Source organism: Acartia tonsa, chromosome 14 (genome assembly GCF_053477335.1).
Source record: "Acartia tonsa isolate MP-2025a chromosome 14, ASM5347733v1, whole genome shotgun sequence".
NCBI lineage: Eukaryota > Metazoa > Arthropoda > Copepoda > Calanoida > Acartiidae > Acartia > Acartia tonsa.
This window is the reverse complement of record NC_137273.1, coordinates 18,120,290-18,145,144: the sequence shown is the minus strand read 5'-3', so window position 1 is coordinate 18,145,144 and position 24,855 is coordinate 18,120,290. Positions and strand designations below refer to the sequence as shown.

At 33.0% G+C, this 24,855-nt stretch overlaps 1 protein-coding gene across 10 annotated transcripts; it reads right to left on the bottom strand.

The window, feature by feature from the left end:
* Positions 1–201: 201 nt before the first annotated feature.
* Positions 202–23,111, bottom strand: LOC145305241 (uncharacterized). Of its 10 annotated transcripts, none has more exons than XR_013874544.1 (13): positions 23,036–23,111; positions 22,016–22,089; positions 21,069–21,171; positions 16,608–16,691; positions 12,365–12,458; positions 11,051–11,162; positions 7,913–7,992; positions 6,306–6,351; positions 5,078–5,132; positions 4,289–4,363; positions 3,940–4,041; positions 825–2,143; positions 202–598 (listed from the first exon to the last, which is right to left on the bottom strand). XR_013874544.1 is itself a non-coding variant. In XM_080146840.1 (10 exons), the coding sequence occupies exons 2-10, from the start codon at positions 22,062–22,064 to the stop codon at positions 4,327–4,329; spliced, it is 660 nt and encodes a 219-aa protein (XP_080002966.1). In that variant the 5' UTR covers positions 22,065–22,089; positions 23,036–23,111; the 3' UTR covers positions 3,968–4,326. The 10 variants fall into 10 exon arrangements, 1 of the variants encoding a protein (XP_080002966.1); XR_013874543.1 differs by having other exon boundaries at positions 202–593; XR_013874545.1 differs by having other exon boundaries at positions 825–913.
* Positions 23,112–24,855: the final 1,744 nt, after the last annotated feature.

Sequence of the window (24,855 nt, the reverse complement as noted above, 5' to 3'; positions counted from 1 at the left end):
ACTATGAAATTTTGGATAAAAAAGTAATTTTCAAAAAAATCCACAAAATGATCAGCTGTGATTTAACAAAAGTCATGTACTGAACCGTCATTGTCTCCCGGTCATGACTACATAGGTCTTGAGAGACGTATGTCAAAAAAAAACCTGTTTTCTATCCAGGACACCGGTGTATAGAACAAGCTGCGAGTACAAAAAGTCATCACGATTTAATCATTTATTATTTACATAATGATTTAACCAATATTACAATTTCAAATTATTTGTTTTAATATAAGCAATTGTGTTTTATGCTACAACATAATTATTTTAGGTGCCGTGATTTTTGGTCATATTACAATTTCAAAACTGACTTTAAATAGAGAAGATAATTTTAGATAAGTTATTTTACTCTTTGACAAAACCGTTAATAGATTTTTATGCACGATTCCTCCCTTAGGTAATTAAAAAACCATAAAGTTTTATTACATATTTTTAAAGCTTATGAGAAGTTTATGCAAAAATGGCCTCATGTTTTAAATTACATTAAGACCAAAAGTCATGGTACCCGTAAGGGTGCGATTGTGGTTTCGTTGGCTGACCTCGATTTCTATCTACTGTGCTCAAAAACAATGGATTTAGAATACATGGATATTGTGAGAGATTATCGCATTCCCTGATAAAATGTTATTCTCAGCTGACTAACATAACGATAACCTCCAATTATGATTTCACCCCTTTGTTAACCACGGAAGAACCTATTGAACAATATATGAAGACTATATCAGCATCCAATTTTGACGATAAAATTCCCCTGTTGCAATATCCACGTATTCTATATCCATTACTGTGCTTTATATCATAAAATAGGGTACTATATATTGAGTAAAATCACATAAAGGTTTGGTAATAAAGGATATTTATTTTATTATTTCAGCTATTATTTTATTATGTCTTATAACTTATGAGTATGAAAAAAGTGTATTTCTTTAATTTTCTTAGAAATATTGTAATTGTATTGTAAAGGGGTAGTTGCACGAAATGCAATTAAACTTGAATTTAGTGAACTGCATATTTTTTCCTGTTCAATGTTTTAAACTACATTTATAGGGTATGTATTTGAAATAATTTACATTTTCTACCATGTAGTTTTGAAAATATCATGACTTAAAAATCGTATTCTTGTGATACATACAATTTATATAGCTAGCTGTTTTTTTAAACAGCATGACGGCTAATTTAATGATATCTAGTTATTTGTTATTTATTGTAATACAGGCTTATATATGTTTGATGGTCTACTTGTAACTTATGCCTGAAATCAGTTTTCTAAAATGCTCTTCATGCAACTATCACTTTGAAAATAGGAGATTTATTAAAAGGTCTTGGAAGATTTTTTTATTTCATATTTTAAATTAGAGGAAGAAATCTTTGATATTATATTTAAAATCGTAGATTGTACAAAAACGTACAAAAACAAGTACCAAATAGGAAAGTTAATATTTATTGTATTACAAAAAAGGGATAAGACAATGGACGATAAATTAGGTTTAATCCACAATAATGATGAAGAAAAGGGGGGGGGGGGAGTTTTGACACATTTGCGTAAACCTGGAGTAAAGGCTTTATCTTTGGATTTAGAGGATAGGTTATTAAAGATAAAATCATTCTTATATGATGAAATACCCGCAACGTTAAGATTTTTTGGATAGGCTTCCAGGTTCCGGAGCTTTTTGAATGTTATTCACTTATTTGATGAAAAAATATGCATATTTTGTTTCATAAGCTGACCCCTAACTCTTAAAATTTTTCCCCCCATTTTTACCTGTACAGAGACCACCTGGAGGCCTGGAGCTCCGGAACCTGGAGGCCTATCCAAAAAATCTTAAGGTTGCGGGTATTTCATCATATAACAATGATTTTATCTTTAATAACCTATCCTCTCAGTCCAAAGATAAAGCCTATACTCAAGGTTTCAAATCCCCCCCCCCCCCTTATTCAATCCATATATCTTAATTATTGGTTGAAAAGTTTATAACCAAACAATAATGACAGTTAAAAAAAGTACCCAAAGTTTTAGAGGCAAGGGATGAGATACAGGTACCAATTACAGGTACCAATTACAGTCCAATGTCCCCTCCCTCCCTCTAAAATATTAAACTGTAGCCTAAAAAAATAGTAAAAAATAAGTACAAGAAAATTGAATAAAGTTTCTCTAGATATTTAAAGGCACTTGTATAAAAAGTCTTTTATTTCAATTATAATAATACTAGCGGATATGCCCCCTAGAAGCCTCTAGAGGCAGTTATGATGGGGGATAATTGTTTACCCCACGCCCCACCTATTTTCAATTTAAGTTTTACAAAGAAAAAATGAGAAGAAAAAAATTGGAGGGGGTCATTTTTTTGTCGGGAGTGTGAAGAATAGATATCCTCCCCAAAAATAGTTAATACCTGCCTTTGACCAATAAGAACCTTCACTGTAAAGGAGAACCATATCGATTCAGCGGTTAGCGAGATCCTTCGCTACAGACAAAAAAAAGCTTACTAATTTGGTCGTTGGATCAAATTTGCGCAATAATAGACCTTAGATGATCAATAATAGTTATTTCTCGCATCGTATTATAAACGGCTTTCCGCGGATATAGACTGTACAATTATAAGATTAAAACCAGTTTTTTAGCCCCGAGGTGCCGTATTTATCGCATCAATTAAAATAATAAAGTAAAAATCATAATATCAATACCTACCAGTTTTGTAAAAAACTGGTTTAAATCTTATAGTTTTTAATTTTTAAATCTGCAGAAAGTTATTCATTTTTTTATCTGCGGAAAGTTATCTATTAAATAATGCAATAAATAACTATCATGCCAATCTCATTTAACTTAAATCTGTTTTCCACGGGTAAATTGACACAAACAAAACATACTTCAAATCGATTTAAATTTCCTATTATCAGTCTCTGCCCTAATTTTTAATTGAACTCTTGTAATCAGCTGAGAATTATTAAGATTTCAAGTATTACAAAACAGGGTTCCAGGACAAACGCAGGAGTCCCAAACGTCGGAGTGGACAAACGCAGGAGTGTTATTTAATATATATTAAGTATTTCTATACAGATTAGGTTAGGTTAAGATATGAATGAACAAATAAGCCCACAGCAGGGGTTAGGCATTTAAAAAACCTATAAGATGGTCTAAAATAAGTGTCCACTCCGACGTTTGGGACTCCTGCGTTTGTCGTAGGACCCAAAACAGCACTGGACTCTCACTACAACCAAAAACGAAAAAAATAATTTAAATTGTGCTCTTACTTTTTTTGTGTTGTACTTTTTTTTAAAAAAAGCTAGTGACTTTGCGCCCCATGAAAGGTGAAATGAACCAAATAAAGAAGTTATTACTTGGATCTCAAACCAGATTATCATTTATTCTAACAAACTGAAACTTGTAGCTGGCTAAAAAAACGACACCCCTTTACCCCATTCTCTCCCTTCCTACTGGATGAATAAACTGGCCAATAAGTGATGTCCATGTTAGCAACCTAAATCAACGACAATTTTCTCTTGTCATAATATCCACGTTTATTATATTAAATATCCATTCACCAAATGATGTGCCATAGTTAGATTTTATTAAGGAAAGAAGTAGTTTCCTAAAAACCCCCATAAAAAAAGTCTAAAACCACCTCAGGACCAGTATCTTTATTCCCTGAAGAGTAGAGACCAATTGGTTCTGCGGAAACCGAGATCTTAAGCTTCAGACAGCCAGATAGATAAATGGACAGACACTTTGTATTGTAGATTAACAACAGATTTCAAAGTATTTATCAAATATACAAAAACATAAGACAAAAAATTGTGTAACACTTTTAAAGGCAGTTTTCGTTTTTAAAGTTGAAGTAAAAAGAGATTTAAGCACAAAGTTCATAAAAAAATTCTTTGTCTGTATTTTTGTCCTGTACTTACATAATTATACATTATAACTCAAATATTCAAATACAAAAATAATTTATCATACAAACGTTTTTTACAAAAATTACAACATTTTTATAAAAATATAAAATTACTAAAAAATCGTTGGGTGATTAATCAGGGATGGAGAAGTCAATGAAAAATAATTAGAAAGAGGGGGGGGGGGGGGACATTGTTGATTCGTAAAAATATTTTTAAAACACTTGGAGGGCTGGGGGGATATATTTCCATAAAAAAAACCTGCGCGTACTGATAATTAAACCTGTTAACAGGCCAAGGCATTTATGGATTGTGGGGGGGAGGAGCTAAAATTATGTTTCATTGACGTATCCCTGGCATCCCTGGGTGAATTATAAAACACAGCACAGTTATGTTGAGTTTTTATGTGTAGTGGTGGTTTCGATGGTTGGAATAATCTCTGAAAAGATAACAAGACGATTAGGTATAATCATAGATGCACAGGGGGGGGGGGGGGGAGGGTGTAAAGGAGGGTTTTTCGACCACCACTCAAACTTTGAAACTCCTCATTTTATCCAATTAATATTTAAAACTTAAAACTTGCATTAGATTACTTGAATCATTTTACCCCCCCCCCCCCTTAAAAAAAAGCTTATACGTCCTTAGGTATAATAATAGAATAACAAATAAACGGATGCATTTGATATAGCTAGAAATTTTCTATTTTCTCTTCCAAAAGTGAAGCTTGTCCAAAAATAGTGTAGGTATCTAGGACGTACAATGGGGGGGAGGGGTGTAAAGGGGTGATTAACCCCTCCCCCCCAACCCCACAAAAATTATACCCCCCCCCAAAAAAAAAGCATTGACGTCCTACATGTTATAAACAACCCCCCCCCCTAATTTTGAATTTTCACCACCCCCCCCCCATCCAAATAAAAAAATCTTGGACGCCCTTGGTAGGTATGTATGCAAATAGAGCCGGATCTGTGCAAATCTGCAAGGCTAATTAATACATCCTCAAATTGGAGAAATTATTAGTTGAAATCATTCTTCTTTAAAGATAATTGATTTGAAAACATTAATATAATTTTTAGAGCGCTAATTTAGAGTAACTTTTTCTGAAAATTCTATTTAAAAGAAGGAAAGTTTTACATGAATAGGACGAATCTATTACCTTGAGTATTCTCCCATATCAAACTGTTGTGGGGCACTTGGGTAATATTCGGGACCTGACAAAAAAAAACAAGAATGAATTTTTCTAAAAACTTGGAGATTCTACGAAATGTTGTTGTAGAAGCCCTGATTCTCTGAAGTTAGGATTCAGTTGCACACAGAGATTGGTTGTGAGAATCCTTTAGCCAAACGCTAGATTGGTCAGCGTCGCACACAGCGCTGAATGTATTGCATGCTACATTTCAAGTTGACTCGCAATTTTCGTGGAAGCTACTAAATTATTACATCACTCTGACATTATTGAGTATGGCAGGTGTTCCATTTTAAGCCACCCTAATGAATGGCACTCACATAGGAATGAAGAGCATGGATGAGAGAAAGCATGATTGAATTTGCTTGATATGTAGGCCAGGGTCCTTTTTAACAAATTGCGATTTAACTTGTCATTCAAGTTCAAAGTCTGTGAGGAGAATTAAACTCCAAATTTCTCAACCACAGCGCAGTGCGTTAACCACTACACTATGGGACATCTCTGGATTCTACGAATTCATGCATGGCCTTGTATAAACGTAACAGGATGTTAGTCTGTCTCTCAGTACCGGATGATTTCGCTAGCAGGTGCTGAACAAGTATGGTTCTCCTTCACAATGTAGCTTCTCATAGGTCCTGGGAAGAATTTGAACTATTTTGGGAAAGATACCACCTTTTTTACTTTTAAACACACCCAACCTTAAACTCCTTACTTAATTTAAATTCTTGGTAGAAAAAAAGCTGGAGGCTCTAAACCTGCAGGCCCATACCTGCAGGGCTAGCCTATCCTATGATTAACCAAAACTAACCTAAATTACAATGATATGACATCACGTGCCTGTATATCCAAAAAGGTTCATCCATAAAAAAGGGAAAGAAAAATTGATCTTTATTCCATACCTCACTTTCACAATCTATCAACTTTTCTCGTATTCATTCAAATCCGGATGAAAGGAACCGGTTCTCATGAATACGAAAAAACTATGTCTAGCATCGTATTATATCCAGCTTTCAACGAATATAAAAATGTACAATCAAAAGATTAAAACCAGTTTTTTTAGCCGGTGCCTTAGGCACCTCGGGGCTAAAAAAAACTAGTTTTAATCTTATAATGGTACATTCCATATCCGCGGAAAGCCGTTTATGATACGATGCGAGAAATAACTTTTCTACAATTTATGTTGTCTGTAGATCCTTACCTTTGGTAGGCGCTGGACTATACTCATATTCCTCACTTCCAATAATCTAAAATAAATCATTAGTCATCATTTTCAATATTTAGTCATTTTCATTATTTTAGGAATTAGTATTCCTAAAATCAGGGTGTCGGAGCCGTATAATTTTGATGCGGCTCCGGCTCCACGGAGCCGTATTTGGAAATATGCTCCGGCTCCTACCTTAAAATTAATATATTAATTTTTTACATTATTGAATTTGATAAAATAAAATAAATAATATAAAATATATAATTATAATAGAAGTAGAAGTTTGAAAACGATAGGGCAAGTCTAAGATGCCTAAATTAACGATAAGAGCTATCCGTTACGGACGACGATCCGACCCCAATTATTTCAAAGCTTCGCATTTAAGAAGAATATACGTTTCGTGGGTGGATAATAACACAAATTAACTTGATATTTTATTTTTTTTTCTGAGATCTAATTAAATATATGCTAAGATCAATTTTGTGGGTGGATAATAGCCTTAAATTAAAGTAATTATCCCTAGTCTAAAAATGGTATTTTAATATTTTCTGAGATGTGATCGAGCAACCGCTAATCAAATTAGGAAACTATAAATATCTGGCCTCATAATTATCAGGGATCTAAAGGGATAAGACAATGGCTGATAATTTGATGCATATCCTCAATAATGATACACAAATTTCCATTAGTCAAATGCGCTAATTAAGTCAAACTGTTCTTAAATGGAAACATATGAAATGGTAATGATTAAATTAAGAACAATTTGACCTAATAAGCGTATTTAATTAAACGGTCACACACAACTTTACGAAAAATACGCGGTAAAAATATTAGAGTAAAACACTAGAGGGAGAAAGGGTTAAATAAACCAATGGTGACTTTTATATTAACAGAGCCAAGGAGCAGAAAATAATTTAGAAGCAGACGAAAGAGGTCTTTGAAAAAGGAAGGGAGGTATACATTAAGAGATATAAGTTTTCCGGAATTTTAATGTAGGGAGTAGATTTGAAATCTGCATCAAATTTTAAGGATTTTTTATAAAATTCGTTTTTTGGATAATTCTTTATCTAAAAGCGGAAATACAAATTAAGTTAATTAATTTTGGCATCTGTGATTGGTGGATTTAAAAAATCTGCGCTCTGATTGGATGTCGTACATCATTCAACCAATTAGAGCGCAGGTAGTTTAAAATCCACATATCCTATTGTTCAAAATTAATTAACTTAAAATGTATTTTCGCTTTTAGATAAAGAATTTTACAAAAAACGAATTTTATAAAAAATCCTTAAAATTTAATGCAGATTTCAAAACTACTCCCTACATTAAAATTCCGGAAAACTTATATCTCTTAGTATACATCTATACTATAGATATTGTGATGGACAGTAAAAAATGCTGTTTCTCAAAGTCGTACGCTTTCATACGCAATGTTGGAAGGGTGACGCATAAAATGAGAAATCAAATCGCGAAACTAAGATCTGAAATTTTCGTCATCCTTCCGACATTGCATATAACCGCGTACAACTTCGAAAAACGGCATTTTATTACTGTCCATCCTTTTTTTCACTATACCAGTATAATAGTAAAAAGTAATAGTTTACCTTGTAAGCTGCAAGAACCACTGCCCAGAAGAAGAGTGATAGAATTGCAATAATGATGTACACGATAGCTGAAACTATCCCTAAAAATTATACTTTTTATGTCAAAATCTATTTGGGAGATATAACACTCTCGTCAAATTAGTTATATTATTATATCGCATCGTATTATAGACAGCTTTTCAAAGATATTAAAATGAAAAATTAAAAGATTTAAACCAGTTTTCTTGGACCTGAGAGGCCGAAGGCCCGGGCTGACGAAAAAGGTATTAATTTCATGGTTTTTATTGTCTGTAATACGATGCTATACATGATTTTTCCGTATGGCTGAGAGCCTGAGGTCCTGGAAAGGTTTTAACTATTTTGGCAGAGGGTACCCTAGAAAAAATAACCCCCAGCAAACAAATTTTCTTCTAGATCTAAATTAAAAATGATTGGGTCCAATTCACATTCCCCCCCCCCCTCTATCCCCCACCTAAAGGTCCCCCTGGTGGCATCATGACGTCACAAAAGCACATTATTAACAGACAAAATAGCTGTAGATTAGCTTCCCAGCTAAAAATTCCAATCGTTATATATTAGTTTGGAAAAATAATATTTGTTGGTTTTTAGCTCTAAACAACAAAATATGATTTTTTAGAAAATATAAAATCTTTGTCGAGCATATGATAAATAAATATTTGTAAAATTAAAAACAAACAAGGATGAAAACATTACAGCAGTTAAATTAAATATCCACGACGGAAAAAAATACATAGAACAGTAAAAAAATCTCCACAAAAGAGTGAATTGTAGCTTTCACAATATTGCGTAAAGTTGTGAGTCAGATTCCAGTCAAAGGCGCTTATTCATAGGTCAAACTGCTTTTACATATGCGTTTAATTATACGATGCGTTTCGTCAACTTTAAGAAAAGTTAGATTTAATAAGCGCCTTTGACTGGAATCTTACTCACAACTTTATGCAATATTGTGAAAGCTACTATTCCCTTTGTAGCCTTTTAAATTTCATAATTTATCTAAAAAACGACAATGTTAAAGACAAAATAAGTTGATAAATTGATGCTCATTGGTAAGAGAATTTTCAGAGAAAATTTCAGCCCTGTATCTTACTTAGAGGCTAGGTAAATGCCCTATAAAGTACAATGTCCCTAATAGCACAAACCGCAGACAAAATAAATTACGGGCATGAGGAATCTTACCAGAAAATTTCAGCGTTCTACTTTCAATAAAAGCTTGGAACACCACGTTCATACGGAAAAACAGTCGTACAAAGTAAGTGGTAGATTAGCTTTTTAACTAATAAAAAATCCAGAAACAATATTTTCAAAAGTGTCTAAAAAACTAAAATGCGGGAGATTAACGTAATAATGTCAAGTCGCTGATGGCGTTTAATAAAGTGTAATACAGTAAAAAGTTAAGATATTATTCATATTAGGATCTATTAGGAATAAAAAACATACCAACGATGATACACAAAATTATCCCTTCTGTAGATTACAATGAGAGGTTAAAACGTTTGTACACTCAACTTGATGAACAAACCAATTGAAATTCAATAAAAGTTCCCAAAGTTGTTAAGCAAACACATAAGAAAACGTTGTAATACAATTTTGGGGACTAGTACAATAAACAGCCCAATTTTCCCTCCCTTTCTAATATGTTGTTAACATGTTCTTAGTGCTTTAATATAAAGTACGATTACAGACTAACATATGAGACTACATTGTAAGGTTGCTTTGAAAATAATAATAAAAACATTCATTTAGCATATTTGAAAAATCCAAGAAAAATAAAGCATAGCATATTAGTAAAATAAATTATTATTATGAAACTGTTTGGATATTTTTTAAAAGTAGCTGAGTTTAAAAAACCTCTTATAAGCTTGACATTATTTATAACTAGGAATGGCAATCCGTCAAATTTTTGGACCGGATTCGGAATCGGATTCTTCAAAGAATCCGTCCAAAAAATGGCGGATTCTGGATTCTTATTTCTGGCGTAATCCGGATTCGGATTCCGGATTCTAGCAATATTTTAAAGGGCTTTTTTAAAAAAAAATTTAAAATTTAAGTGCTACATAGGTCCTAAAAATTAATGTTCTTTGTGTTCTCTATAATTCACTTCCGAGAATCGAACCAGATTTTAAAAGATATTATGTATAATGATGATAATCTTTGCCTTCAAAAAGGGGGAGTTGAAAGAAAAAACTCTAGACGCTAATTTTTGCCTACCAATTAAGAATCCGAACCGCTATTAAAAAACGGATTCCGGATTCGGATTCCAAAATTGGCTAAAAATTGGGCGGATTCCGGATTTCGGATTCGGATACAGATTGCCAACCCTATTTATAACGCAGTTTTTCTACCTCTCATTCGTTAACTAAAAAACTTTCTTTAAATCATGTCTTGTTAGTTCAAAAAAGCAAAGTACAAACTTTTCAATCAATAATTTTATTTCTTTAGATTCTTTCAGGGTAATTCTGTCTATCATCATTGTTCATTGACGTTCAAACTTTGAGACCCCTTATGTTACCCCACTCAAAATTTTAAAAACAGTTACCCACTAAAAAACTTTTATAGTTATTTCTTTCATCGTATTATAAACCGCTTTCCGTGGATATAGAATGTACAATTATAAGATTAAAACTATTTTTTTTAGCCCCGAGTTGCCGAAGGCACGGACTAAAAAAACTGGTTTTAATCTTATGATTGTACATTTCTATATTCGTAGAAAGCTGTATATAATACGATGCTAGACATAGTTTTTTCGTATGGATGAGAACCGGTTCCTATCCACCGGATTCGAATGAATACGAGAAAACCTCTTATTTTACTCTGATCACAAAATCTTAGACGTCTTATCCCCTAATCTCCCTAGTAGTATTTACTAGGGTTGGGCCGGATACTTTTTTGGCCAGATACCCGGCTGATTTATAATGCCGGATATCCGGCTCCGGCCGGATATCTGGCCAACGTTCGATATCCGACAATTTACCAGATATCCGGCCGGATAACCGGATATCCGGCGTCAAAAATCAGCCGGATATCATGTAACCGGATAGTTTTAATATCCGGTATCCGGTCGGATATCCGTCCGGATAACCGGCCAAACCGGATATCCGGCCCAACCCTAGTATGTACCTGGTATCAAACTGGAGTAGAATAGAGCCACCACGATGATGATACCACCCGCCCCGGCAAATATAATGTCCAACATGCTCATCACCAAAAAAGGAATCATCAAACACCGAATCTAGGATAAAATAATTCAAACCAATACAAATATCATCCTTATATATAAAGTAGTATTTTTTTGTCTGTAGCTTAAGATTTCTCTACGTCAAGGAAGGTTCACATAGGTCAGTGGGTTGTTTAAGCTATCTTATTTTTTATTTAGGTAGGCCGTAGGATGATTTTAGGCTATTTTTCTTCTCTTCTCTACCCATTGTAATACATTACAGAGCCCAAAGATGCTAGGGTCGCAATAGCAAGTGGTAAGATTTTATTGTCTTAAGCTAAAGATATCGAAAAACGGTGGTTTAATTTGTTGTACTTTTCAGGAAAGCTTTATACATGTCTTGTGGTAGTTTATGGATATTTTTCTAACATCTCCCCCCCCCCTTCCAACCCCTAGAGGCTAGGTGCGAAGCAAAGTTGCATGAAGTGTTAATGGTTGTATGACCAATAAGATCTCGTGCCCTAACACTTCGGGGCTTCCTAGTATCTAATACAACTTTACCTAATCCAAGCTGAAATAAAGTTATAGAACTCCCCTTATTTTCAAAAAAGTTTTTTTTTTTTAATGCAACCATCTCGTACCTAATCAATGATTAATGGCACTTAGAATTCGAATTTTCATGAGTAATCCTTGGTAGGTCTATTTTCCCTAAATGGAACAAAAACTTTGAAAAGTACCGGCTGGCGGCTCAACCGTTTAGCCATTTTTTGCCTATTTTCAGGGCAAATTCATCATTAAATCAACTTTTTAAAACATATTTTTGGTTTAATTCATGTTAAATAAAAGCAATGACCATTTTTACAATTTCTAGTACCAACAGCTACCGGCTAGAACCGTTTGATAAGGTTTTTGAGTGACAAAAAGTATTATGTGGAGATAGGTTTCGTGACTAATTTCCTCTTAAGATACACAAAAAATGACAAAACGGCTGAGCCGCCAGCCGTTACTTTTCCAACATTTTGTTCAGAAAAATAGACCTACCAAGGATTATTCATGCAAAATTTCAGATCGAAATTCGAATTCTAATGGCCATTTAATCATTGATTACGAGATGGTTGCATTAACCCCCCCCCCCCCACCCCTTATTTTTCAAATAAGAAAGGGAAATATCTGAGCCCATTTTTGTCTTTCTATTTCAACACGAAATTGAATGACACAAACATACACAAAAAAAACTTGTAAAGTAATTTTGCTGGCCAAAAAAACTAGCTTCGTACCTGGCACCTCACACCAAGAACAAGCATAACAGAGGCAGTTGCGCTGATGGCCATTATCGAGGCAAATATAAGAGCTACTGTAGGCCACCATTGTCTAGAAATAGAGAGGTTGAGTGATTTTTAATATGTAATATTGTAAAACTATATTGTGATTATGAAGGTAGATACAAGAGTTACTGTAGGCCACCATTGTCTAGAAATTAAGAGGTTGAGTGATTTTTAATATGTAATATTGCAACTCTATATTGTTATTATAAGGGTAAATATAAGAGCTACTGTATGCCACAATTGTCTAGAAATAGAGAGGTTGAGTGATTTTTATTATGTAATTGTAACACTATATTGTTATTATGAAGGTAGATACAAGAGTTACTGTATGCCACAATTGTCTACAAATAAAGAGGTTGAGTGATTTTTAATATGTAATATTGTAACACTATATTGTTATAATAAGGGTAAATATAAAAGCTACTATAGGCCACCATTGTCTACAAATAAAGAAGTTGAGTGATTTTTAATATGTAATATTGTAACACTATATTGTTATTATGAGTGTAAATACAAGAGTTACTGTGCGCCACCATTGTCTAGAAATAGAAAGGTTGAGAGATTTTTTTACACCCCCAACCCCCCCCCCCCAAAAAAAAAAAAAATTTCTCAACCCCCCCATATTTTTTTTTTTTATTTTTCTTTAAATCTAAAATACGAAAAATTGGTTTGATCAAACCTCTTGGGGCAAAGCCCCTAAAGGCTAGGGGCGAAGCCGCTAGTGATCAGATACAAAGTAGTACAAGGAAAAACGCATCTCAGCAGTTCACGGTAAAATGTTGTTGGTATCGATTATCTCAAAAAAAACCTATCAACTTTAAAGGCATCTACTGCCAAATGACTAAACCTGAACATTGATGAAAATTGAAAAGTGACACTGCTGGTTAACACCAACCAATCAAGTTTTTGAGCCAACGAATGAACGAATGTACAAATAAACCAGACACATAGCGATTCTAGAGCAAGAAACTTTAACTTTCAGCAATCAACAAACGAAAACTTCAGTCCTATGTAATTTTGGGTCCAGAATCATAATCTGTTAAAACTAAAATCCTATGTCTTCCTATTTGCAATAAAATCGCATTAAAATTGCAACAAATATTTGCGATACCTTATTTTCATCTTATAAGAAACAATAATCCATTTTGCTAAAATAAAAATTAAAGTTAACCATTTATTAAATACTTTCATATCTTTAAATTTGCAAAAAAAGATATTTTTTTGCAGAATAATGCCATTTATGTCAGCGATGTAAAAAGTCTCCTTAAAAACAGATTGTTAGAAAAAAAAGTAAATGTAAGTATTATAATATGTTTTTCTGAAGTCATTTAATAAATTTATACAGTAAAAACCAGAATTGTGCAACTTATTTCAATGAAAAGCCAAAAAACGTAATTTGCAAAAAAATTGCAACCCCTAAATCACCTAGAAAAATAAACTTTTAACCAAACTAAAGTAATATGTTTTAAAAAACATTAAAAAATATTAATCTTTTATAAAAGAAAGTTTGTTAGAAAAGTTCTAATCAAATAGAACAGGGCAAAATTATTTTTTCAAAATGTAAACAAACACTTAACTTTGAATATTTCTATACTTTTTCTAAAACTTAAAAATCAAATCGTACTTAAAATCAATGTTTTGTTTGTTAAATCTTCTTGTGGCGAGATTTTTAAATGTTATTTTTTCATATGTATTGAATAATCATAAAACAAAGAAAAAAAAATTGCATTAAGCCGATTCAAATATATTAAATATTTCCTTATAAAGGCAGCAAAATAAAAAAAGGTGTTAAATAAAAATTATTTATATTTATTTCTTAAGCTGTATAACTTTAAAAAAAAATTTTAAAACATGATTTTTGCTAAAATAGATATTTTTTCATTAAAAGGAAATATTGTTTATCAAATCAGCTGTTATCAAAGAATATATCGTTTTCTTATGTTGGGCTACGAATAGTAATTTCAAGGGATCGACAGCCGCGCACAAGCCTAAAATTCCGCAGGTGTGCAAAATAAGATTTTAATAAGGAGAATTGTCTGTTAAGAAACAAGTTTAGATTTTCAGCTTAATTTTAAAGATATAATATGACGATTTAACTGAGGCTTACCCGCGGCTGTTGAACCCTGTTAATTTAAATTAAAAACTATATATCTTTAACAGTCTTTAACCCTCAAAAGTAGGACCCCGTTCCGCATCTTAACCAGTTGTACTTAGCAGCTCCGCCGCAGATGGTGGTTGGCGGGAAAACTTTTTCATGAAATTTTTTTCATGAAGCTTTAGTTTAAAATTTTTAGTTTCCAGCCTAAAATATAAGAAGTAGGATGTCCTCCTTATTGAACAAAACTCAAATAAAAGTTGGGTACGATTTAGGAAGCGAAAAAGCTATATATTTCTGACCACAAAATGCTGATTTTTACTTTTCTAACAGCTTTTGTTGATATAATTATCATATTCATCTGATTTTTAGATTACTCACAACAATTTTATAAGCGAAGCATCTCTATATTCAAATGTATGTTCTTCAACAGTATTTACGTAATTTTGCAACTTTATGTACAATTTTGTTTAATAACTACAAATTAATTGCCTGCTTATAAAGTTCTCACATTCTACTTTTGCACGCATCTGGGCCCTATTTTTTCATTTGCAAATTGAATACATGTTTGCGGGAGATAATTTAAATTTCGTCTTGGTTACCGCAAAATAATACGGCACTGCTTTGACTGTAATAAAAAAACTCCAATGCTAATTGCCTAATAACACGTTTTTTTATAGTATTATTTCTTATAAAATCAAATACGAACGCTAATGCATTAAAAATCTGTTATAAATTACAACAAATTAATATTATTATTTTTTTACCACTGGGAGTTATTTATATGAACATTTATGTTATGTTGTGAACATTTTAGCAGACAATTATTTATTTTAAATTTATAAAGGTAAAATTTTCAGGGATATAAAAAAAAGTTTAGATTTTTTTTCATTTTAAAAGATAATTTAATTAATTGTCAATAATCGTATTTCAATATAATATATTTTTGATAGGCAATATATTAGTCCTAAAAATTGAAAGTCGTCGTACTGATTTTAATGATAAGGTTTTTAATTTTAAAAAAAAACTTAAATATCTCTGAAGAAGGGGAAAGAAGGATTTAACTGTAAATGAAAACATGAAATATAGGCCTTAATTTTATCGCCACACTTTGCGGATTCTTGCGGAGAGGTGTGGATAGTATAATTCGCCTCTGACTCGATGTGCAGAGTAACAGATTATATTCAATTACAACAAGGTAGTTTGCACTTATATTGGTGTTTTAGAAAAGGGGGGGTTTTATGCAAATCTCGTAATCAATGATGAAATGGCACTTAGAATTCGAATTTCGATCTGAAATTTTTCATGAGTAATCCTTGGTAGGTCTATTTTCCTTAAATAAAGCAAAAAGTTTGAAAAGTAACGGCTGGCGGCTCAACCGTTTAGCCGTTTTTTGCCTATTTTCAGGGAAAATTCATTAATAATTACGTAGGAATCAACTTTTCAAACATATTTTTGGTTTAATTCATGTTAAATGATAGCACAGGGGTGTATATTCTGCACAAGATTTATTTTTTTTCCCCTGCTACAAATTTTTTTTATTTTTTTCCCCCCTAGATTTTTCTTTAAAAGTAGGGGGGGGGGAAATAGAAAAATATTTAAAGAACTCTATATTTTATTTATTTTATCCCTCCTACCACATATTTGTTTAGTTTTGTTAACCAAGGAGGGGGGCGAAATGGAAAAAATGTTTTCAGTTTTCTTCATTTTTAAATCTTTTTTCCCTCCAACCACTTATTTATTATTTGCCCCCCCCCCCCCCTTGAGCCAGGGATCCCATGCAGAATATACACCCCTGTGATAGCAATAACCATTTTTTAAAATTTCTATTACCAACAGCTACCGGCTAGAACCGTTTAATAAGGTTTTTGAGCGACAAAAAGTATTATGTGGAGAATAGTTTCGTGACTAATTTACTCTTAAGATAGCCATAAAATGGCAAAACGGCCAACAATTTGCTCGATTTAGGGAAAATAGACCTACCAAGGATTATTCATGCAAAATTTCAGATCGAAATTCGGATTCTAAGTGCTATTTGCGCATTGATTACGAGATGGTTGCATTCCCCCCCCTTCCTTATTTGAAGGGAGCGGAACTAACCTATAATTATCCATGATCTCGTTGTAGTTCTGGCTTGTCCAACTGTGCTCCCGCAATACGTCTTCCAGTACCATTTCAATGTGTCTAAAAAATTAGATTTAGTATTGAATTTTAGGGATGGCAATCCGTCAAATTTTTGGACCGTATTCGTATTCGAATTTTTACAAGAATCCGTCCAAAAAAATTGCGGTTTCTCACGGATTCCGGATTCTTATTTTTGACGGATTCCGGATTCGGATTCAGGATTCTAGCAATATTTTAAAAGGCCTTTTTTTGATTAAAAAGTGCTACATGTGTCCTAAAATTAATGTTCTTGGTGTTCTCTATAATTCACTTCCAAGAATCGAACAAGATTTTAAAAGATATTGTACATAATGATAATAAGCCTTCAAAAACTCCCCGTTGAAAGAAAAAACTCAAGACGCTATTTTTAGCCTACAAATTAAGAATCCGAATCCGCTATTAAAAAACGGATTCCAAAATTGGCCAAAAATTGGGCGGATTCTGGGGGTATAAAATGTGCCCGCCTCCTTATACAACCAAAAATTGAAATTTCTTCAAACACAGGCATATTGCATATCAAAATGACCGCATTGAAATGCTGATTACAGATCTGAAAACCGTTTTGAAAAATATTGATTCAGTCTGAAATGATTTTCAAATAACATACCAAAATGAACAATTTTGACTAAATCAGCTATTTTTAGGTACTTAATGAGATCTTATTCGAACTAGGGTAAGGCGGGGGAAGTTTCGGTAAGGGCTATTTTCGGTAATTTCGACCTACCTTCATTAAATGACCTTTTTCTCCATGTTTCTTTCAAATGACAGAAAAATACATAAAAGCAAATTTGCTCTTTATTAAATTGCCTACAAAAAAGTATAAAATGAATTTTTTGTGAGATGAATATTAAGGGTACTTATTAGGTCTCAAAGTCGGACGAAAAATTTTTTTTTTCAAAAATTTTTTAGTAGGTGTGTAAAGATCGATGTACACAAAAATTGGTAAGACCTACAGCTGATCCTTAAAAACCTTTTGAACTAAGAATTGCCCGCTCTTTCCAAATCCGTTGAGAGCTTTAAAATCGGGTTAATTTTTTTTTTCAAAAATGACCAAAGTTGGTGCCGGGGGAAATTTCGGTAATTTTCAAAAATAATTTACTATATGTATTTCACTAACCTAACCTTAATTTTCTCAGGAACCATTTGACCAATAGAGATGATTTCTTAAACTTAAGCTTTTATGCTTATAAACTACCTTCTAGTTTAGAAGTCACCCCCTTGCCGCCAACCCCTAGCCCTCCGGGGCTCAAAAAAACCTAAAAATTAACCTAACCTTAATTTTCTCAGGAACCATTTGACCAATAGAGAAAATTTCTTAAACGTAAGCTTTTATGCTTATAAACTACTTTCTAGTTTAGAAATCACCCCCCTGCCACCAACCCCTAGCCCTCTGGGGCTCAAAAAAACCCCTAAAAATGAACCTAACCTTAAGCTTTTATACTTATAAACTAAGTTTAAGTTTAGAAGTTGCCCCCCTGCCGCCAACCCCTAGCCCCCCGGGGCTCAAAAAACCCTTAAAATGAACCTAACCTTAATTTTTTCAGAAACTATTTGACCAGTAGAGATGATTTCTTAAACTTTAGCTTTTATGCTTATAAACTAACTTCTAGATTAGAAGTCACCCCTTTGCCACCAACCCCTAGCCCTCCGGAGCTCAAAAAACCCTAAAAATAAACCTAACTTTAATTTTCTCAGGAACCATTTGACCAATAGATATGATTTCTTAAACTTAAGCTTTTATGCTTTTAAGCTACCTTCTAGTTTAGAAGTCACCCCCCCCCCCCCCGCAAACCCCTAGCTCTCTGGGGCTCAAATAAAATTTAAAATTGAACCTAACCTTAATTTTCTCAGGAACTATTTGACCAAGAAAGATGATTTCTTATACTTAAGCTTTCATGCTTATAAACTAACTTCTAGTTTAGAAGTCACCCCACTGCCGCTAACCCCTAACCCTCCAGGGCTCAAAATTTAAATAACAAATTTTAATTAAGGTTAGGTTCATTTTTAGGGTTTTTTGAGCCTGAATATCTTACCTGCTAACAACCTAGATGAACCTTATTGATGTTATAAACAACATTTTGACACAATATCATGTTATTCCTAGATAAAAATGAACAGAAAGAAATATCATAAATGAAAATGTATGCAGGGTGAAAATGGTGAATTTTTGTCAAAGATGACACTTTTGCTTCAAATTCAATTTTTGAGGTCAATTTTTAATCAATTTTCATGTTTTTTTTGGGCTAAATCTATAGTTCAATGTGAGCTTTTTTAGGATCAGGCCTAAAAAGTAATAAAATACGTTTTTTTCTTATATTAATTTTAGTTTTTTTTTAAAAAAATTTTCGAAAAAAAAAATCGAAAATTCGCGTCTTTCAAAAAAATTCATTTTTAACATAGAAGGAATAGTCCGCTCATTATGAAATTTTTTGTGGATAATCCCTATAACCTATACTAATTATGATTATTTATGTTCGACTGGCCGTTTGGCCGTTTTTCATCGATTTTTTTTGCGGTCAATTTCGGCCAACTTCTAAAAGTCCTAGGATAACGTCCTTTTAGGACCTGATAGTCCTTTCCGTAAGCTTTCTACTGGTCTTGGTTTCATTTGAAAATATTAATATTTACCCCATTTTTTTTTTTAAAAAACGAAAAAAAAACCGAAATTTCCCCCCCCTTACCCTAGGAGCAATATTTTTCAGAACGGTTTTCAGATTCGTAATCAGCATTTCAATGCGGACATTTTGATATACAACATGCCTGTGTTTGAAGGAATTTCAATTTTTGGTTTTATAAGGGGGTGGGCACTTTTTATAACCCCCGCGCGCCGGCAGCCAGAAGAGCCAAGTCACTTTTGAAACTTAAATGGGGCCTATTATACATATGACTTTTGCAACTTATGATTACATTAAAATCTAAAAAAAGCGGGGAAATGGACCCACCCTGACCTACATACAACCAACCCGCACAATATTGTAATTTAAAGAAATATCACAAAAACAACAATTTTGTAGTTTTTAGGGTTGGCAATCCGAATCCGCCCAGTTTTGGAATCCAGAATCCGAATCCGTGATTTAATAGCGGATTCGGATTCTTAATTGTTAGGCTTAAAGTAGGGTCCGGTCTTTTTCTTTCTTTTTGTCTTTTTTTCTTTCAACCCCCATCTTTGAAGGCACCATCACCATCCCCAACATTTCGACCCACCTACACCACCAAGAAATAGGAGAAAAGCTAGTGTGAAAATATGAAAAAACGCAGCTTTAGATTCTTCCCATTACCCGGTAAAATTTAATCCCTTAATTTTTTTTAAAATCCGGAATCCGTCAAAAAATAAGAATCCGGAATCCTCGGTGAATCTGTTTTATTTTATGACGGATTCTTGTAAGAATCCGAATCCGGTCTTAAAATTAGATGGATTGCCAACCCCAGCAGTTTTACACCAATGCAATGGAAGGAATAAAAAATCTATGAACAAAAAAAATATTATCAAATAAATCACTGATTGTAGTTGCGCGGCTAGTGTTAATAGTAGAAAAATACTATGTATACCATTAGAACCGCTATTAGCTCTAGTTTTTGGAAATATAAAAACGGATCCTGAGCTACTTATAGTTAGGCAGCTATGTGGTAAATGTCCCAACTGACTTAAAACTTGACTTGCGAGTATATTATTAAATATTAGAGAATAGGGTATGCAAAAAGAAGTGTATTGTACATTTTTAAAATTCAAATTGCATGGCTTGTGTTTGTAGTAGAAATGTCTTACGCATACCGTCAGAACCGCTATGAACTCTAGTTTTTGGAAATATAAGAACAGTTCCTGTGCTACTAATGAGCTAGGTTGTAAAATGTTCTAAAATTTACTTGCAAGTCTAGTTTTAACTCAGTTGGGACATTTTACCACATAGCCTCCTAACTATACGTAGCACAGAAACCGTTCTTATATTTCCAAAAACTAGAGTAGTTTTTTTTGCACAGCCCTTATATGTACACTAGACAAATACTTTAATTTATATGCATTTTTTGTTTTAATATTTCTAAAATAAATAAAAAATAATTGCATGCATTTTAAGTCTGATAAATATATATGTATATACCTACGGAATTTCAAATAATACTTTTTATACATAAGTCCGCTATATCTTAAAAATGGTATAGTCCCTTTCGTAGCAACACTCCTTAAGGGGCGATTCTTCGTTTTTTTTCACAGTGTAGCTTTTCTCCTAATTCTAGCCCCTGCGGGGCAAATTGTCTAACCCTGCAGTGGGGCAATCACCTAACCCAATATAGCTTAACCTAAAATAAAATAACCTATCAAAAACCAAGTTAAAAATACGACGAATGGCCCCTTAAGGGGCGTTGCCACGAAAGGGACTATTCCTCTAAAAAGTTACTTACTTTTGATTTTCTTTGATGAAATTAAGTCCGGGGATGTCAGAATCTGCGAGAAAGGCAAACAGGGGGATCATGATGGCTATAGATGATATCAGGTTCAAACATCCTAAAAAATATAATTAAGCATTGTGTTGTTGTCAGCAGAGATAGTAAAAAACTACCTAGGTTTTTAAAAAAAAAGAACAAACCAGTTTTTTTTTTTTTTTTTTTTTAATAATATCCAAATTACAGACCTGCCCCCCCCCTCTTCTTTCACCCCCCAAAACGGGGGGTGCCCAAATCTGCTCAAAAGGACCCGATAAAGGGCAGCCCAAAACCACCTGCCCGATCTGACAACCCTGGCTGATACGGTAGTTTAGGATTTTGACACTTATTTAATGTATTATTTACATTATAAAAAGATATAACTGGAAAGATAGGCCTTTGAATAAATATTTTTTTTTAAAACTATCCCTACCTTGTTTTTTTTAAGCTTGTTTTTTTTTATTTAAACCAAGTGGGTTTTTTAATTCCAACTCTGGTTGCCAGGGACAACCATCTCGACACCCTTAAGTTAAAGTACCAATATTTCTCTCACTCCCTCACTAGATACTATTTATTTAAAATATTGAACTGTAGATTATACTGGTGCCTCAATATATATTTTATAACCACATTCTCTCATAGGTTAAATTAAAACAATGAGGACTCTTATTAAATCTTGACTGGTTAGTTCAAACTCAAAATCAAAGCCTACAGAAGGGGGTATTTTGTTTATCATCATAAGGGTTGTAAATCGAATCAACGTGTCATTTGTTCTATACCTACCTGCTGAGCTACCCTATACAGAAGTTAACCTACCCTGGCCCAAAGTTTAAAACAAACCCACATTTACCTCAAACAAAGGATAGGGGGGAGGGTTTTTCTGTGCTCAACTGAACACTTTGAGGGAAACCGCCGATCTTGCTCACCTAGTATAATTGTGCCAGTTCTGACGTCACAGCAACAACACCGTCTCATCTTTGCGGATTTTATTTTGTGCGATCTGAATTAGAAAAAACTTTTTGTAGATTAGCTTCGCAATAAAGTAAAACCTGGAATAGTTATTTAGTATAGACAGCTTTAGCGGTTTTTAATACCTATGAAAAATTGTCAGTCATACATGATTTTTCAAAAAAGCTGAGAACCGGTTTTAATCCTGCGGATATTAATTGGTTTCGAAGCCATACTGCAATTTTTTTATTCATTTTAGCAAATAGACTTTTAATTACTGCATGTTCGATTAGAAATTACTTTTAGTGTCATTATCCAAAAAAAAAAGAAAATACTAAAAATTAACAGAAGCAAAAGGCACTATGAATGTGACACACAAACTTATGGAAGGTCTCAGTTTAGAGGTCACTGGGGCCACACAAAAAGCATCCGAAAAATTTACTTATGGAAGAAGTAAAAAATATAAAAACAAGGTTGACAACATCCATAAAAGCGAAGCACTGAAACGGTAGGACAATCGGACATTAACACTTGTAAAGTGTCAGAACTGAATAATCAAAATATAAATGTATAAGAGTCGAAGTAAAATTGTTAATAAATTTGTTAAAAAAACTGCTTTATACAGGATACTGTTAATGGACATACTTACATTTTTAGGACTTGATTAGAGTTGCTTCACTTATAAAATTATACTTTGTTGTCCCAGGAATCAATATACCAAAAATCATATTAATCGGATAATTAATAAAATCACATAAAATTTGTTGTTAAAAAAGGAGAAAAATCAACATGTTAAAAATTGACGTATGGACATTCTGGTAATGATTATAGAGTTGCTACGCTTTCTAAATCGTACCTAACTACTAAAGGAATCCCAATGCAAAGTTTGAAATCGACAGGACAATTCTAACAAGCCTAAATTAACGAAAAAAGCTATCCGGCACGGACGTACGGACGGACCGACCCTAATTATAGAAAAGCTTCGCTTTTAAAAATACCTGTTGATAAAAAAAGAAGAAACAAAAATTGCGTCCAAATAACTCTAGCAAAGTTAACAGGACATTTTAGGTATCTACAAGTAACAAAATATACCTAACATTGTTTTAACTCGAAATTATATAGTTTTTAATATATCATTTTAAGACAGAGATTATTCACAAGAATCTTAATGGATAAGACAATTGCCGATGAATTAATGTACGTTCCAATGATGATATACACATTTTTCTCTTTTGTATAATACAATTACACTATGGTCTATTTAAGGGGTTTAGTGGAAATTTGGTATAGCTTTAATCAAATTTAAATATTTACACTTCTACCAGTCCGAATTCATTAAAATAAAAAGTTATGAGTAATATATTACATTAGGCAACTTTTTAAAGTTGGTCATGTATAGGTGCGTGCACAGGAATGTGATTGGGGGGTAACCAAAAAGGGGTGATTTTTAAAATATAATTTTTGTTACTACTCTGTTATTTTTAAAGATAATTGAACCAAATTTTTAACCTGATTCAATTACTACCCTAGATAAACGATTATTAATAAATAATAGGGATTTCCCGCCGAAACCGCCGTCTACCGCCGAATTCCGCCGTGTTATTTGCTACCTCATTTGGCTGCTTGGAGTCAATAAAAAAAGTGATATATTTAAATAAAAGTATTATAGTACACTTTTACTATCCACTTACAACTGCTTTTTAATATTTAAAATTTATTTAAGAGAGGTTAGGTCGTTTTAAACTTAAAGAAAATGAATATTGAGACTGGATAATCGAGCTTCCCAATAAAGATATTGATTAATTTTTTTTTTGTAAAGTATCTTATGTGTATTTTTCTACTTGTATAGTTTACCATTATAAGTATCTATTTATATTTAGTACTGTCCCTAAAGGGCCTACAGGGGCCAACACCGCCACCCCCCCCCTTTCTACTACCAAACCAGAAGTTAAAATTTTACTGTTTTTAAAGGTATTATACTGAGTTTAAAAGGAAAAAAGTATTCTCATAACTAACCAAAATATTTTTTTGTATCTATGCCCCCCCTCCCCCCCCCCCCCCTCCTATCTAACCAAAAATTAGATAACCATCATAAAATTGATATCAAACAAAATTTAATTCATTTTAGAACAGTAAAGAAAAACCGGTAGACCAAGTAATAGACTAAAACAGTATTTGCCAGCTAAATTATAACCTATCTTACAAAAAAAAGACAGAAAAAACGAACACATTTACTCTTTGAAATCTTAATGTTCTTAGAGTTTTACAGACAGATGAGGGGACCAAGTGAACTAAAGAGTAGGTGCTTGTTGGTGAGCTTAACCATCACCAAAAAATCAGCTTTCTTACAAAATAAAACTGCTTAGTAGATCAAATTTTCCCTACAGATATCTTATGTCTGTAAGAGAATTAACAACAGTCCGACGAACCAAATAAATCTTACAGTAGATGGTTGTTTGTACAGATAATGTTCATAAAAAGATTTTCTTTCAACCGTCTTGAGTCGTAGCAATGAAATTCACGATGTTTACATATCGATTCATACAGACTGACGGACTTTGCGAATTTGAAAGTAGCTACGCTACTACAAAATTTATTTTTGCACTTTCCTTCTAAGGACTAGAGTTGCAAACACCTACCCTAAACATTAAAATCAAAAAAGAAATGACCTATATGCAATAAATGTTTTGTTTTTTAAAATCTGCGGGTGGCGGCTTTTTTTGCGGGAACTGCGGGTAAGTCGCGGTTTTCCTTTAAAATTATTGTTCCTCTAGTAATTACTGATTAATTTTAAAAAGTTTTACTCGATTATCTTTTA